Source organism: Salmo salar, chromosome ssa05, assembly GCF_905237065.1.
Source record: "Salmo salar chromosome ssa05, Ssal_v3.1, whole genome shotgun sequence".
In the NCBI taxonomy this organism is placed as follows: domain Eukaryota; kingdom Metazoa; phylum Chordata; class Actinopteri; order Salmoniformes; family Salmonidae; genus Salmo; species Salmo salar.
The window spans coordinates 68,737,588-68,752,073 of NC_059446.1; the positions used below are offsets into that span (position 1 = coordinate 68,737,588).

At 43.7% G+C, this 14,486-nt stretch overlaps 2 protein-coding genes across 2 annotated transcripts; both read right to left on the reverse strand.

Annotated features, from left to right (window-relative positions):
* Positions 1–4,805: 4,805 nt before the first annotated feature.
* On the reverse strand, positions 4,806–7,589 carry ctrl (chymotrypsin-like). Its single transcript, NM_001141554.1, is given in 7 exon segments — positions 4,806–5,180; positions 5,457–5,587; positions 5,743–5,923; positions 6,072–6,153; positions 6,286–6,365; positions 7,161–7,261; positions 7,534–7,589. Coding segments are annotated over 7 exon segments (783 nt in total). The 5' UTR covers positions 7,580–7,589; the 3' UTR covers positions 4,806–5,018.
* Positions 7,590–8,674: 1,085 nt separating this feature from the next.
* hsc70 (heat shock cognate 70) lies at positions 8,675–13,944 on the reverse strand. The gene is made up of 9 exons (NM_001141684.1): positions 13,846–13,944; positions 11,839–12,044; positions 11,351–11,556; positions 11,005–11,157; positions 10,338–10,893; positions 10,041–10,243; positions 9,731–9,929; positions 9,321–9,553; positions 8,675–9,109 (listed from the first exon to the last, which is right to left on the reverse strand). The coding sequence occupies exons 2-9, from the start codon at positions 12,041–12,043 to the stop codon at positions 8,909–8,911; spliced, it is 1,956 nt and encodes a 651-aa protein (NP_001135156.1). The 5' UTR covers position 12,044; positions 13,846–13,944; the 3' UTR covers positions 8,675–8,908.
* Between the last annotated feature and the right edge of the window lie 542 nt (positions 13,945–14,486).

A 14,486-nucleotide genomic window follows, 5' to 3' on the forward strand; every position in this document is an offset into this window, starting at 1 on the left:
CTCGCTGTCGCGCTCTGCCTCCCTCCCTTTCTCTCAGGGGCGGAAATCCCGGGGGGGACACGACCCCCCCATCCTGGGAAAAATATGATTTGTCCCCCCCAATATATCACTGAAACATAACTATGTAATTTAAATAATATTAATAATACGCAATGAAAGCAATTGTGCTGATTATAGACACTTAATAGCGAGTTTTTAAGTTTCAAAAGACTGCGACCCCCCCACCCTTTGCCTCACAATGGTTTGATCCACTGCCAGTTCCTTAGCTTGCTAGGTAACAGAGGTCGTATCTACTGTCTGAAAGGCACTCAATGCACGTAACTGACGTGAGGTTAATCCAGTCAATCGCGCGCACACACACTAGCTGAATATGCAGAGCTAGCGCGCAAATATTAACTTTTAAGCTAGCTAGTACCTATTCCATTTATGTGGTGTCGTCAAAGATGGAATCTTTGCTATCGTCAATTTATTCCAAGATCAGCATGCAGATGATGTAAGTTAGTGCTTCAAAGTCCCTGTGATAAGGTTAGCGATAAACTGAAGTCCAAACTGAACAGAACTACACTCTCTTCTACCATTGTCTTAAATATATTTAATGGTCTTGTTGCAAAAGCTAAATTGTCGCAAGGGAACTTTTATTTATTTATTTTATTTCACCTTTATTTAACCCGGGTAGCAAAGATTATAGCTAACACCACTGAAACTGAATTGGTGCTCGTTAGCTTTGCAAATTCAGCTATTGTTGGAAGCCAGCCAATATAAAACAAACTATTAAAATTACAAAAGGTTGCAGCATATGTTGTGTAAATGGTGAACTCATACAGCTGTCAACTCTTGTCATTTTAATCCGTTTCACATTTGCTAGCTACCTTTTTAGATCGAAGCCCAAATGGAATGATTGAAGATGATAGAAGCCCATCTCCTACTGTAAATAACCTACACACTGTGAGTGTGGCCAGCCAGCCAGCCAGGTAGAAAAATGGCAGAAAAATAAAAGACGGACATCAGAGTATTTTTCAATACACCAAAACTCATAGTAAGAACCCTAGTAGCCTAATATCTCAAAGACTAGTTGATAAAATGTTTATAAGAAAGAAATGAAATTCTAATGGAAATGTTTCACAATGATGTCATTAGGCAGAGCAGGCAACAGATGGCACACAGACAGCAGAGTTGGGGACAGATATGCAGGGACAGACTGGCAGAGACAGGGAGTCTCAGGTAAGTTTGTTGAGTCTTTGTTTGGCAACATTATGAAAGGTTCTCAATTTTTTTTACTTGTAAAATAGGAACATAACTGGAAAATGCCATGGATACCCCGACTCTCAACTTAAACTGGTGACTGAACTAAGATTTGTTAAAGGCAATGGTATTGCTGTTGTGATTAGTTGTGTAGTTTTGGGTACCGGTAGTTAGGAGTACGGCAAACACCTTATTTCTTTGGTTCCTCAATATACATTTACCATATTACAATGTAGGCTATGTGTTACAGCACTACTTTTGGTGTCCCCCTCAGGAATTGCTCTTGAGAAAATTTCATGTAATTGTCCCCTCCAAAGTTGATATCAGATTTTCGCCCCTGCTTTCTCTCCAAACATCCTCTAAGTTTAAAGTGCCTTTTTTTTCATATTTGAAGATGGTATGGCTTTGAGTTGAATAACTGGAACTGGGTTACCGAGATTTACCACCCAAACCTACTCCATTTCCCCAGTATAAATAACTGAGAAACCGGTAAATTATAATGAACAGGCTCAGCATGATGTAAAATGGAATTCTTAAATTATATGCCATATCTAAATCTGGTTTCTCTGGAAAAAGTACTCAATTGTCATGCTTGAGTAAAAGTAAAGATACCTTAATAGAAAAGGACTAAAGTGAAAGACAGCCAGTACATTACTACTTGCGTAAAAGTATTTGGTTTTAAAAATATTTAAGTATTAAAAGTATGAATCATTTCAAATTCCTTTATATTAAGCAAACCAGACAGCACAATTTTTTATATTTTTTTATATTGTCGGAAAACCAGGGCACTCTCCAACACTCAGACATAATTTACAAACAAAGTATGCGTGTTTAGTGAGTCCGCCAGATCAGATGCAGTAGGGATGACCAGGGATATTCTCTTGATAAGGTCAGGACCATTTTCCTGTCAAAATGTAACGAGTACTTCTGGGTGTCATGGAAAATGTATGGAGTAAAAAGTACATTCATTTATTTAGGAATGTAGTGAAGTAAAAGTTGCCAAAAATATAAATATCAAAATAAAGTACAGATACCCCCAAAAAGTACTTAGGTAAAAATACTTTAAAGTACTACTTAAGTACTTTACACCACTGCAGCCATCTGCAGCCATCTGCTATCTGCATTATCAATTATCAATGCTTTTCAGTATGGAGCGCAGTTCACAATGCATGCATCTCATCATGGTAACTTTTTTTTCTTGTGAAAGGTAGGACTACATTTGCATCAACTTAGCCTATGCTACAGTAATATAAGGACTGAATGCAGTCCAATTTACACTTCTCCATCTGGATTTCGGGGGGTTCAATATAAAGATGCATTTTTTAAATTGCAGCTGCAGAGTTTTAAAACAGCCTATCACTCAAATACCGTTACTTTAACTCAGTGCGTTTGCAAACATTGTCTTTCTCGCTCCATCAATTCCATTCAAATTGCATCCAAAATAGATATGCCGAATCCTGGTCAAGATTGATACATGCTGTACAGTGCATTCGGAATGTATTCAGACCCCTTGACTTTTTCCACATGTTATTTTACAGCCTTATTCTAAAATTTATCAAATTGTTTTCCCCCCGCATCAATCTACACACACTACTCCATAATGACAAAGCAAAAAGAGGTTTTTAGAAATGTTTGCCAAAAAAAAGAATAATCTCAAATTCACAAATATTCAGACCCTTTACTCAGTACTTTGTTGAAGCACCTTTGGCAGTGATTACAGCCTCCAGTCTTCTTTGGTATGACACTAAAAGCTTGGCACACCTGTATTTGGGGAGTTTCTCCCATTCTTCTCTGCAGATCCTCTCAAGCTCTGTCAGGTTGGATGGGGAGTATCGCTGCACAGCTTTTTTCTGGTCACTCCAGAGATGTTCAATCGGGTTCAAGTCCGAGCTCTGGCTGGGCCACTCAAGGACATTGAGACTTGTTCCGAAGCCACTCCTGTGTTGTCTTGGCTGTGTGTTTAGGGTCGTTGTCCTGTTGGAAGGTGAACCTTCGTTCCCAGTCTGACGTCCTGAGCGCTCTGGAGCAGGTTTTCATCAAGGATCTCTGTACTTTGCCCCGTTCATCTTTCCCTCGATCCTGACTAATCTCCCAGTCCCTGCTGGTGAAAAACATCCCTGTAGCATGATGCTGCCACCACCATGCTTCACTGTAGGGATGGTGCCAGGTTTCCTCCAGACATGACGCTTGGCATTCAGTCCAAAGAGTTCAATCAGACCAGAGAATCTTGTTTCTCATGGTGTGAGAGTCCTTTAGGTGCCTTTTGGCAAACTCCAAATGGGCTGTCGTGCCTTTTACTGAGGAGCGGCTTCTATCTGGCCGCTCTACCATAGAGTCCTTATTGGTGGAGTGCTGCAGAGATGGTTGTCCTTCTGGAATGTTCTCCCATCTCCACAGAGGAACTCTGGAGCTCTGTCAGAGGGACCATCAGGTTCTTGGTCACTTCCCTGACCAAGGCCCTTCTCGCCTGATTTCTGAGTTTGGCCGGGCGGCCAGCTCTAGAAAGAGTCTTTGGGTTCCAAACTTCTTCCATTTAAGAATGATGGAGGCCACTGTGTTCTTGGGAACCTTCAATACTGCAGAAATGTTTTGGTACCCTTCCCCAGATCTGTGCCTCAACCCAAACCCATCTCGGAGCTCTACAGACAATTCCTTCGACCGCATGGCTTGGTTTTTGCTCTGACACGCACTGTCAACTGTGGGACCTTATATAGACAGGTGTTTGCCATTCCAAATCATGTCCAATCAATTGAATTATACACATTTTAAAATAGGCCATATTATATTTCCAAATATAATTGTGACTTTGTAGGCCTCATGTCCTGCACCAGCATCACGTTCTCTCCCAGCTTCATGTTTTGAATGAGGTCTGTAATTCCAGTTCTTATAATACAATACAGTATACTAATACAGTCCACACTCAAAAAGATTAGGCTACTAGAGCGTGTTTCCTTTATTTACCCAAGAGAGCATGTATACATCTATTGGCTTTTATGTTTTTGTGTAATGTGCGGTAGCCTATATCATAAACAATGTATTAGATAATGGCACTATTATTTGGGCTTTTTTTGGGCTTGGGATCATAAAATGTCTGGTGTATGGCTCATCAGGCTTGGATGTTCATGCCGATCAAAGCTCTAATCAAATCTAGACATTTATATTCTTTATATACTTTAGAATGGCACTTCTGGTTTTGGCATGAAATACTGGATTCGTCATGTGACAAGTCATTTATTTTCGGGATGGAACATTTGTAAAATGCCAGGAAAATATGTAACCCTAGTATGGCTTGCTTGCTTGACATATGTTTTTAAATTCTTTCCATATTTGCGGTCTGGGGAAAAGTTTTGGGGAAAAAAGCTTTAATTTCCCCAGGACAGTTCACACATTTAAAAAAATAAACGATAACTGTGCCAAATGTGATTTAGTAAGACTCTCCAAGGGTTACTGTTAATGAATGCTACGTTTTTGTTGTGTGTGTTTTGTTTTGTTGATGATTATGTTTTTCCTGAGTGGTCTCTCGGCACTGTTCTGACTTCAAACAGAAACAACTTCTTTATACAACTTTAATTGAATGCATCTTTTTCAATTACATTAAAAACAATTAGACGGTGGCAACACAGTGAGCAGCTGTGCATGAGACAGGTTGAAATGGCACTAGCTGATGGGGAAAGCCTGTATGACATCAAACACACATGTATGGGACCACTGTTTGCAGGAAGAAGAGTTTGTGTGCGGAGACATGGCTGCTATTGCAGCTGGGGTCCACTGTGACTCTAGTTGGATGCGACGGTCTGATCAATCCAGCCACGCAGGTAGGCGACACGGGAGTAGACGGCAGGGGTACTGACGTTGCAGTTGGAGGTGCCCCAGGACACGATACCCACCTGAAACCACACACCACTGCTCTGACACACCAGAGGACCGCCAGAATCACCCTGGAGATGGAGGAGAAGAAGGGAGAGGTTAGGAGCACTGGCACTGGAGGAGATTATTGTAATAGGGGCCGAGTGGTGGCCTATCTTACTTCCATTGTCATGCCATTGCCAGATAATTTGGTTAAACAAATCTGTATCTGGCTGCTTTAAGATGGCGCGTGTGTTGGGGGAAAGGTTATTGCCGGATGAAATGATACCAGAGTGATTAGAGAGAAATGTTCAGTAACTGACTGGCGAAAGGTAGCCTCAACTTGCTCCAGGAGTACAGTCAGTTACCTGGCAAGAGGACACTCCGGAGGCTCCGGCGCAGATCATGGCGTCAGTGATCCTGTTCTGGCCCCAGTACTGCTTGCACTGAGCAGGGCTCAGCAGAGGAAGGGCCACCTGCTGGAGGATACGGGGGCTTGCTGGGGACGGGGGTCAGGGGACATGGTTAGGAAGGAGCTCAGTGCTCTAATGAAAGCTGAGGTGGAAACATTGGCATCCATTTGCACATACTCTTGTATTAACTGTAAATATATAATGTATCAATAATGGTTCAGTAGCTTGTGTGGCCACTCACAGGTGGTGCCAGTCTTGCCCCAGCCAGTGGTGACACAGCGGGTTCCAGAGGGGAAGGAGGTGCTGGAGGTGGCCAGGCACACAGGGGACACGCGGGAGGTGATCTGGACAGGGGAGGACAGCTTCAGCAGGGTCACGTCGTTGTTAAAGTTCTGGCTGTTGTAGTAGGGGTGGGTGATAGCCTACAGAGATCAAGGAAAGATGTAGACACATAGTGAAGTGATTCATCTTCGAAAGTGAACAGAATCTCAGAACTCTGGTAAAACCTATGAAGCAGGCAGGCATGTTGTGGTTAAGTGAGTGGATCTCTCCCCAGGCTCCTGGACTTACCCTGGAGATGCTTTTGACCTGGATCGGCTCAGCATTGGACTGACGATCGTGCTCTCCCAGGATCACATGGTGACGGCCAGGACTGGAGAGAGATAACAGATTACAGTGTGTATGAATGAACACGGCTCATCTGAGTGAAACTAAGAGGAATGCAATATGTACTTATGAATATGGTGCTAATAAAGCACTATTGAATGGAATTAAATGTACTTACGTGACACGGCAATGTGCAGCGGTGACAACCCAGTTCTGGCTGATTAGGGAGCCTCCACAGAAGTGGAATCCAGAGGCATCCTGAAGGAGAAAGGTAGAGGTGGAAGACAGTATATAGTATGGGTCTGACCATAATGTGAAGACTGTAGATAGAAATATGGGTCTGACCATAATGTGAAGACAGTAGATAGAAATATGGGTCTGACCATAATGTGAAGACAGTAGATAGAAATATGGGTCTGACCATAATGTGAAGACAGTAGATAGAAATATGGGTCTGACCATAATGTGAAGACAGTAGATAGAAATATGGGTCTGACCATAATGTGAAGACAGTAGATAGAAATATGGGTCTGACCATAATGTGAAGACAGTAGATAGATAGTATGGGTCTGACCATAATGTGAAGACAGTAGATAGAAATATGGGTCTGACCATAATGTGAAGACAGTAGATAGAAATATGGGTCTGACCATAATGTGAAGACAGTAGATAGAAATATGGGTCTGACCATAATGTGAAGACAGTAGATAGAAATATGGGTCTGACCATAATGTGAAGACAGTAGATAGATAGTATGGGTCTGACCATAATGTGAAGACAGTAGATAGAAATATGGGTCTGACCATAATGTGAAGACAGTAGATAGAAATATGGGTCTGACCATAATGTGAAGACAGTAGATAGATAGTATGGGTCTGACCATAATGTGAAGACAGTAGATAGATAGCATTGGTCTGACCATAATGTGAAGACAGCACTTCCCAACATTTTCAACATACATTTACTGTAAGTGGCTAACAAGAATCATCAGTGATTACAGCATTGTGGTGTGAAAAAACAATGTATAGAATGAAAGAGTAGAAATGGGGATACCTGAAGGGACACTTGCCAGGGCCAGGAGCCAGATACGGCGTTCTGTCCGTTCACAATCTTCAAGCCACTCACCTGCGGCGGGATGCTAGGCACTCCGCAACCTAGGGCACAAACACACAGTCTCAAACAACACCCTATCCTCATATATAGTGCACCACTTTTGACCAAAGTCCTACATAGTTTTGATTAGCCTCAGAGTATGGACTGACATGCCTTCAGTAACTACCAAAGTATAATACAACACTTCACCTCCTTCTTGGCCAGGGCTTATTTTAGCTATTCATCTCAATAGGACTTACGTATGTGAATAAATAAAGGATCAAAAAGATCAAATCAGTTCATGCTACCAGACGTTGATGACGACACCACTCACCCAGGGCTGAGGCCACCAAAGCGAGACAGCTGACGATCCAGAGCATGGCCATAGTGTAGGAGACTGTGCTTGACGTCTCTTTTTCCCTCTCCCTCTTATACCCTGACAGGCCCATCAGTCATGTCTCCCACTCACCCACGGGTTCCCCCAAGGTCTGATAGAGCTGGGAACAGTCAGGTGGAACAGGTGGGAAAATCTCACGCCTCAGGGACTGTCAGATACACGCTTGTGTTTGCCATGTCGTGCACTGTACTCTATGTTGGCTAGGCCTAAGCAAACAAGGCTTTGCACAATGATTCCAGGGAAAGTCATAATTCTTTATCTTTATGCTGAGTGGAAAATATGCCCAGACCCCAAATTTGGTCCTCTGAAATGCCCTTGATGCCTATTTTTCTGGTTTCTTATCACGCTGTCCAATTGGAGTTCTGACGATGGGCAGAACAATAACATCTTGTAACCGTGTGTTGCAATCCCACAAGCAGGGTGGAAAACCATGGTCAGACCGTTCTGTTTCTATGCAGCCGTACATGACAGCAAAACAATCAAAAACAAAACACTTGATTAACATTATGGATTCAGATCATATGTTTTATGGAGCTCTCTGTGACAAAAACATTTGTTTTATTAAGAAAGGAAGCTATTGGGATTTATTCATCTATACAAAGTAGCAGTAAGGACATGTGTTCACATTGCTATTCAAGTTCATACTTTGACACATTTAAAATGTCACTACATTTGAGGGTTGTAACAGAGGACCCACCACCATGAGGATGAGGCCACTGAGAAAACCTCCAGAAAATAGGATCTTATCCCATTAAATTTTGTTTATCAACCAGTCAGGAACAAAATCTGAATCTGCACATGGTGCTGTCTTCACACATCATAATCACATACATACCTATTTCTACTTGTTCATAATAAGATTGCTGCAAGATGAATGTCACTTGTGAGGGAACTTTTCTGATGAGCAATAGTGCAGATGTTCATACAAGTTTATAAGACTTTAAGCACTTTGTGACTCTGTTAATGTACATTGACTCTGTTAATGTACATTAACTCTGTTAATGTACAAAATGCATTTGTCATCTCAAACTTCAGGGAGGGTATTTGGTGGGAGGTTAAAGAAAAACACCAAAAATGCTTATCAGAATCCAGATTTATTGGTTGTGATATATTCAATCTGATAAAAGTGAAGATTGTGTGAACTGCACAACAGTACAAAGCTGTAGGAGCCTGCCGTAGATATAAATATTACACAGGATGTACTCAATAAGAGAAGTGATGACACAAGCCAGGTCTGCAGTAGGTGATGTGTGAAGCCTGGGAGCTGAGATGTGGACAGGATGTGGATTCTCTTCTGTAGAGGTCAGGGATTTTAGTCAACCTCCTCGATGGTTGGACCAGAGGAAGAGCCAGCCCCAGCACCTCCAGGGAAGCCTCCAGGCATACCGCCTGGCATACCGCCTGGCATACCTCCTGGTGGGCCTCCGGTACCCTGATACAGATTGGTAATGATGGGGTTACACACCTTCTCCAGCTCCTTCTGCTGGTGCTCATACTCATCCTTCTCTGCTGTCTAGATAAAGACAAGCGGAGAGACGAGAGCGGAAGGGAGAGAGTATGAGAGCGTAAGAGACAGGTGGTAATCACAATATTCTATCTTATATGTGTAGCCTACTTTTACCATGGGAGGAAATGCATCAATGTGAAACCATTGCTAACAAACTGATGTTGCACTAAGAACACTCAATCTAGGTGGAACTCTAGACCAGCCCCTTGTGGTTTACCTGGTTCCTGTCCAGCCAGGAGATCACTTCGTTGCACTTGTCCACGATGGTCTTCTTGTCCTCCGGGCTGATCTTTTCCGCGAGCTTCTCGTCATCCACGGTGCTCTTCATGTTGAAGGCCAGGGACTCCAGTGAGTTCTTAGCTGTGACCTTCTCCTTCTGAGCCTCGTCCTCAGCCCTGTACTGGTCAGCCTCTTGCACCATGCGCTCAATGTCCTCCTTGGTCAGACGTCCTGGGAGATAACAAGATACAGACATCATTATATAATTTCCCATATGTGACATATTCATTATCTCCTACTCGCTCCTGTTGTCTCTCTTTCTTTTTGGGACTCTTTTCTTTGAGGAAAGGGTTGGAAATCAATAAGACCTTTGATCATGTCGTGAGGTTCAAGGTTAAGGAGGCATACCTTTGTCATTGGTGATGGTGATCTTGTTCTCCTTGCCGGTGCTCTTGTCCACCGCAGACACATTGAGGATGCCGTTGGCGTCAATGTCAAAGGTCACCTCGATCTGGGGGACGCCCCTGGGGGCAGGGGGGATTCCGGTGAGCTCAAACTTGCCAAGGATATTGTTGTCCTTGGTCATGGCTCTCTCCCCCTCATACACCTGAGAAAGAAATTGTGGGAATGGATTAATATCAGATAGAATCACAGAGGGTATAGGTTATCTGGCTACTTTACACAAACGTTGGCCTTGTACAGCTGATAAAATACTCACCTGGATGAGCACTCCGGGTTGGTTTTCTGAGTATGTTGTGAAGGTCTGGGTCTGCTTGGTGGGGATGGTGGTGTTCCTCTTGATGAGCACGGTCATGACCCCTCCAGCTGTCTCAATACCCAGGGACAGGGGTGTGACGTCCAGCAGCAGCAGGTCCTGCACGTTCTCTGACTTGTCACCGGCTAAGATGGCAGCCTGCACAGCTGTGGAGGACAGAGAGGAGATGTTGGATGAAACATTGAATCACATACACTTGACACAGTGACATTTTCCTGCAACACACAGTGAGATACCTACCGGCACCATAAGCCACAGCCTCATCAGGGTTGATGCTCTTGTTGAGGTCTCGGCCATTGAATAAGTCCTGCAGAAGCTTCTGGATCTTGGGGATACGTGTGGAGCCTCCCACCAGGACGATGTCGTGTATCTGGGCCTTGTCCATTTTGGCATCTCTCATAGACTTCTCCACGGGTTCCAGGGTACCGCGGAACAGGTCAGCGTTGAGCTCCTCAAAGCGAGCCCTGGTAATGGAGGTGTAGAAGTCGGCACCCTCATAGAGGGAGTCAATCTCGATGCTGGCTTGGGTGCTGGAGGAGAGGGTGCGCTTGGCCCGCTCACAGGCAGTGCGCAGGCGCCGCACCGCACGCTTGTTGCCGCTGATGTCCTTCTTGAATTTACGCTTGAACTCACCGATGAAGTGGTTGACCATGCGGTTGTCGAAGTCCTCGCCTCCCAGGTGGGTGTCACCAGCAGTGGACTTCACCTCAAAGATGCCATCCTCGATGGTCAGGATGGACACGTCAAAGGTGCCGCCGCCCAGGTCGAAGATCAGGACGTTGCGCTCACCCCCGACCTGATAAGAGAGAGCAATTAAGTCAGTAGGACTTTCAAAGGACTAATCAAGCAGACCTAGTGTGAGCTGTACAACACAGTGTTTTTTTTGTTTGTTTTGGGGTTTCTGTACCTTCTTGTCCAGGCCATAGGCGATGGCTGCAGCGGTGGGCTCGTTGATGATGCGCAGGACGTTGAGTCCAGAGATCACTCCAGCATCTTTGGTTGCTTGGCGCTGGGAGTCGTTGAAGTAGGCAGGGACTGTGATGACAGCATTGTTCACTGGCTGAAGAGGGAAAAACACTATCAGTTAGAACTAGTGTGTATCATCCCTAAATAGACTGTCAGTTTGAGTTATTAACATATAATATATACCCATCCAATCTTTTCAAACCTACATGGGGTGCATGGAGTGGGTAGGGGCTAAGAGTAGATTTGGAATTAAGGTGTTTTTTCATTTGGTTAGTCAGACTCCCTACCTTGCCCAGATAAGCTTCAGAGATCTCCTTCATTTTGGTGAGCACCATGGAGGACACCTCCTCAGGGAAAAAGGTCTTCCTCTCTCCCTTGTACTCTACCTCCATCTTGGGCTTGCCACCATCGCTCACCACTGTGAAGGGCCAGTGCTTCATGTCCGACTGTACCACGGCATCATCAAACTTACGACCAATTAGACGCTTGGCATCTTTGGACACAGAGATGGCAGCGTAGGGTTGATTTTCAAGAGTAGGATGAATTTGTCTGTGGTTACTGGTCTAAGGTCAGTTTTGCATTTCCCCCTAATGGAGTGGGGCGAGGCTGATGGATTTAAATCTAGTACTTTTAGGCCCTCAAGTGGGGACTACTGTTAACAACAGGCAAGAGGCTACAGCGCTGAGCTTAATATGAACCTTGATTCTGTTCCCTTTGTCCACTAGAGGCTTCATCTAACTACCCACTGTGTGTCAAGGTGAGGTGATGTGCTTACCGAACACAGTGTTGGTGGGGTTCATGGCCACCTGGTTCTTGGCGGCGTCACCGATCAGCCTCTCCGTGTCGGTGAAGGCCACATAGCTGGGTGTGGTTCTGTTGCCCTGGTCGTTGGCGATGATCTCCACCTTGCCATGCTGAAAGATGCCCACACAGGAGTATGTGGTCCCCAGGTCAATGCCTACTGCTGGTCCTTTAGACATCCTGCAACAACAAAACCAGAATTAGAGTTCATTAGTGAGAGGAGAATTACTTTAATTATTTGAGAATTACGTAGGCCTATAGTATCATACAAGAATGTTGAAAGATACTTTTCATTAAGACGATAATGTTATAAAGCCTTCTCTTTTGAATATTATCAGTTATTAGTAGCTAGCAACAGGTAGTTGGATGACAACAGTCAAATGTTTAAACTTGTGTTGAAAGCCTTTGGGGTTAAAGGTCATCATGTTCATGTATGTGCATGTGTGTGTATGCGTGCACACGTGCACGTCTTTGACAGTGTGTGTGTTCCTTCCCTGTCATTCACAGAGAGCAGATGCAGTCCCACGTGAGCCCCCAAATTGGAAGAGATCCCCGGGGCTCAGCTGTTCTAGAAAGTGCTGTCATGGCAACATGCCAACCAGTGGAGTGGTACCAACACCACAACTCCTTAAAGCAGCAATACCACCAGTAGCATGCCACCAGAGCCAACAGGGCACCCTCCCTCACCCTCCCCTCATCCTGTTCTCCCCTCTCCACAGATCATTCTGGCAATACAACACCCAACTGTTACCAGCCAGGCTAAGTCAATGTGATGTATTAACACAGTGGCTTTTTTCCAACAGCTGAATCCCACAAACTACCAACGCATTCTATTAATATGGCTCACAGATCTGTTGTTGGTACACGGGTTGGATTAAATTAAGTGATTATTAATGAGCTGTTAAGTAAAACTGGACTTTGCCAATATCATATGTACTGAGCAGTTACCTTGTTGAAATACTTACTACTGTACTTCACTATTGTGTAATATGGAAGTTATTATGGGCCTGGACTGTAATAACAGTAAAAGCCTTAGAAACCTCACTACTGGAGAAGGAACTATGATATACTTTAAAGCTGTTACCTCACAATTAACTAATACATTAAGTCAGTGGGGAAACAAGGGGGGATTGTTGAAATGGTGAACATGCTAGACAGGGCCAGAGCATGTGGTGAGGCCCAAATAATTATCGTAAATTTTTTTTTTTTAACATTTTGCATGTAAATCCTGAACCTAATTCTGTTATACAGCCACTCACTGTACTCTTGTGAAAGGATAAAAGTAGCATTTCTCATATTCGGGATGGATTAAACAGACAAAGCCACCTCACACAAACTACTGGTACTGGTAAGTTCCTTATCACTTATGATCGAATTCTGTTACTCCTGGTATACTCATTTAATTTGAACAAACTCGTTAGCATCCTTTTTATCTATTTTTTAAAACGTATCTAATAACTATCGGTGCTAAGCATACCATACATACCACTGTACCCATATTTAGATCAGCTGCGCATATTTCATATGTGCATTAGTGTTCAAACTGACAGAGAAGCATTAAGCATGGATCAAGCACATGGACAGAGCTGACACCATTGGGTGTGGTGTGTGACACTATGACAGTGTTTGTGACATACTGTGAGACCAGGCATGACACAAAGGGATTACAGGCACAACTTCCACTGGTCAAGCATGTCAGTGGACACTGGACAACATGTGTGCCCAGAAACAGAAAGTCATGCAATAGACAAATCATTCAAACAGGCTTTACAAGAACATTTGGCTTCATGCTACTTAAAAAACACTGCTTAAACAATTTGAGATAAGCTTTATGCTAGTTCTTAACACTCCTCCAACAGTTGACATAAAGCATGCTAGTGTCATTATGAGAGTGGGGTCATGTCCCTTGAGTTGGACAGGAGCTGGCAAGTCAAGCTGAAAAAGCAGAGCTGAATGCAACATTTCTTAGAAAAGGAGTTACCTTGCTCAGTCAGTTGTGCAACGCTTCAAAGATTACCACACAAACCACAGAACACCGCCTGCTCAATTCCACTGAAGCACTCCTCTCCCTTTCCTGGACAGAAAGACTAAGAGGACGAGTGTCAGGTCTCTCCAGAGTATATAGCCACAGACAGTGAGCTGTGTGCTGTCTGAGATTCCATCAGGGAATCAGGTGACTCAGCCAGAGAAAGTTCTAGGCCCATGTAGCTGCCTGCATGTGCCCATTCAGTGCTTGCCAACTCTAACTTGATCTGGTATAGGAGTTAGCTGAATTGCTGTTAGCCCGTTTTCAGTGAATTAAAATAGAAATTAGAAAAGACTATTGTATTTTCTCTCTACACTTTATCTTAATTCCCGTTCTATAAAAAAAATGTGATACAAGTTTGTCCTGTTCACAGAGTAAGGAGGTTTTCTCAGGGCATGTTTAATTTGATTCACATGGTCTGGGGGCTGTTCAGTGAGATAAGCACTGTGAGAAGACTACAGATATCTCCTACCAGCAGCCGGGCTGTGGATTCACATTCATTAGAAAAGCAGGACAGCAAGCAGCAAAGCACATTCTAGTTTGTACAGTAAATTACATGATGAAATGAATTGAAAGAATTTTGGAATAAATTAAGC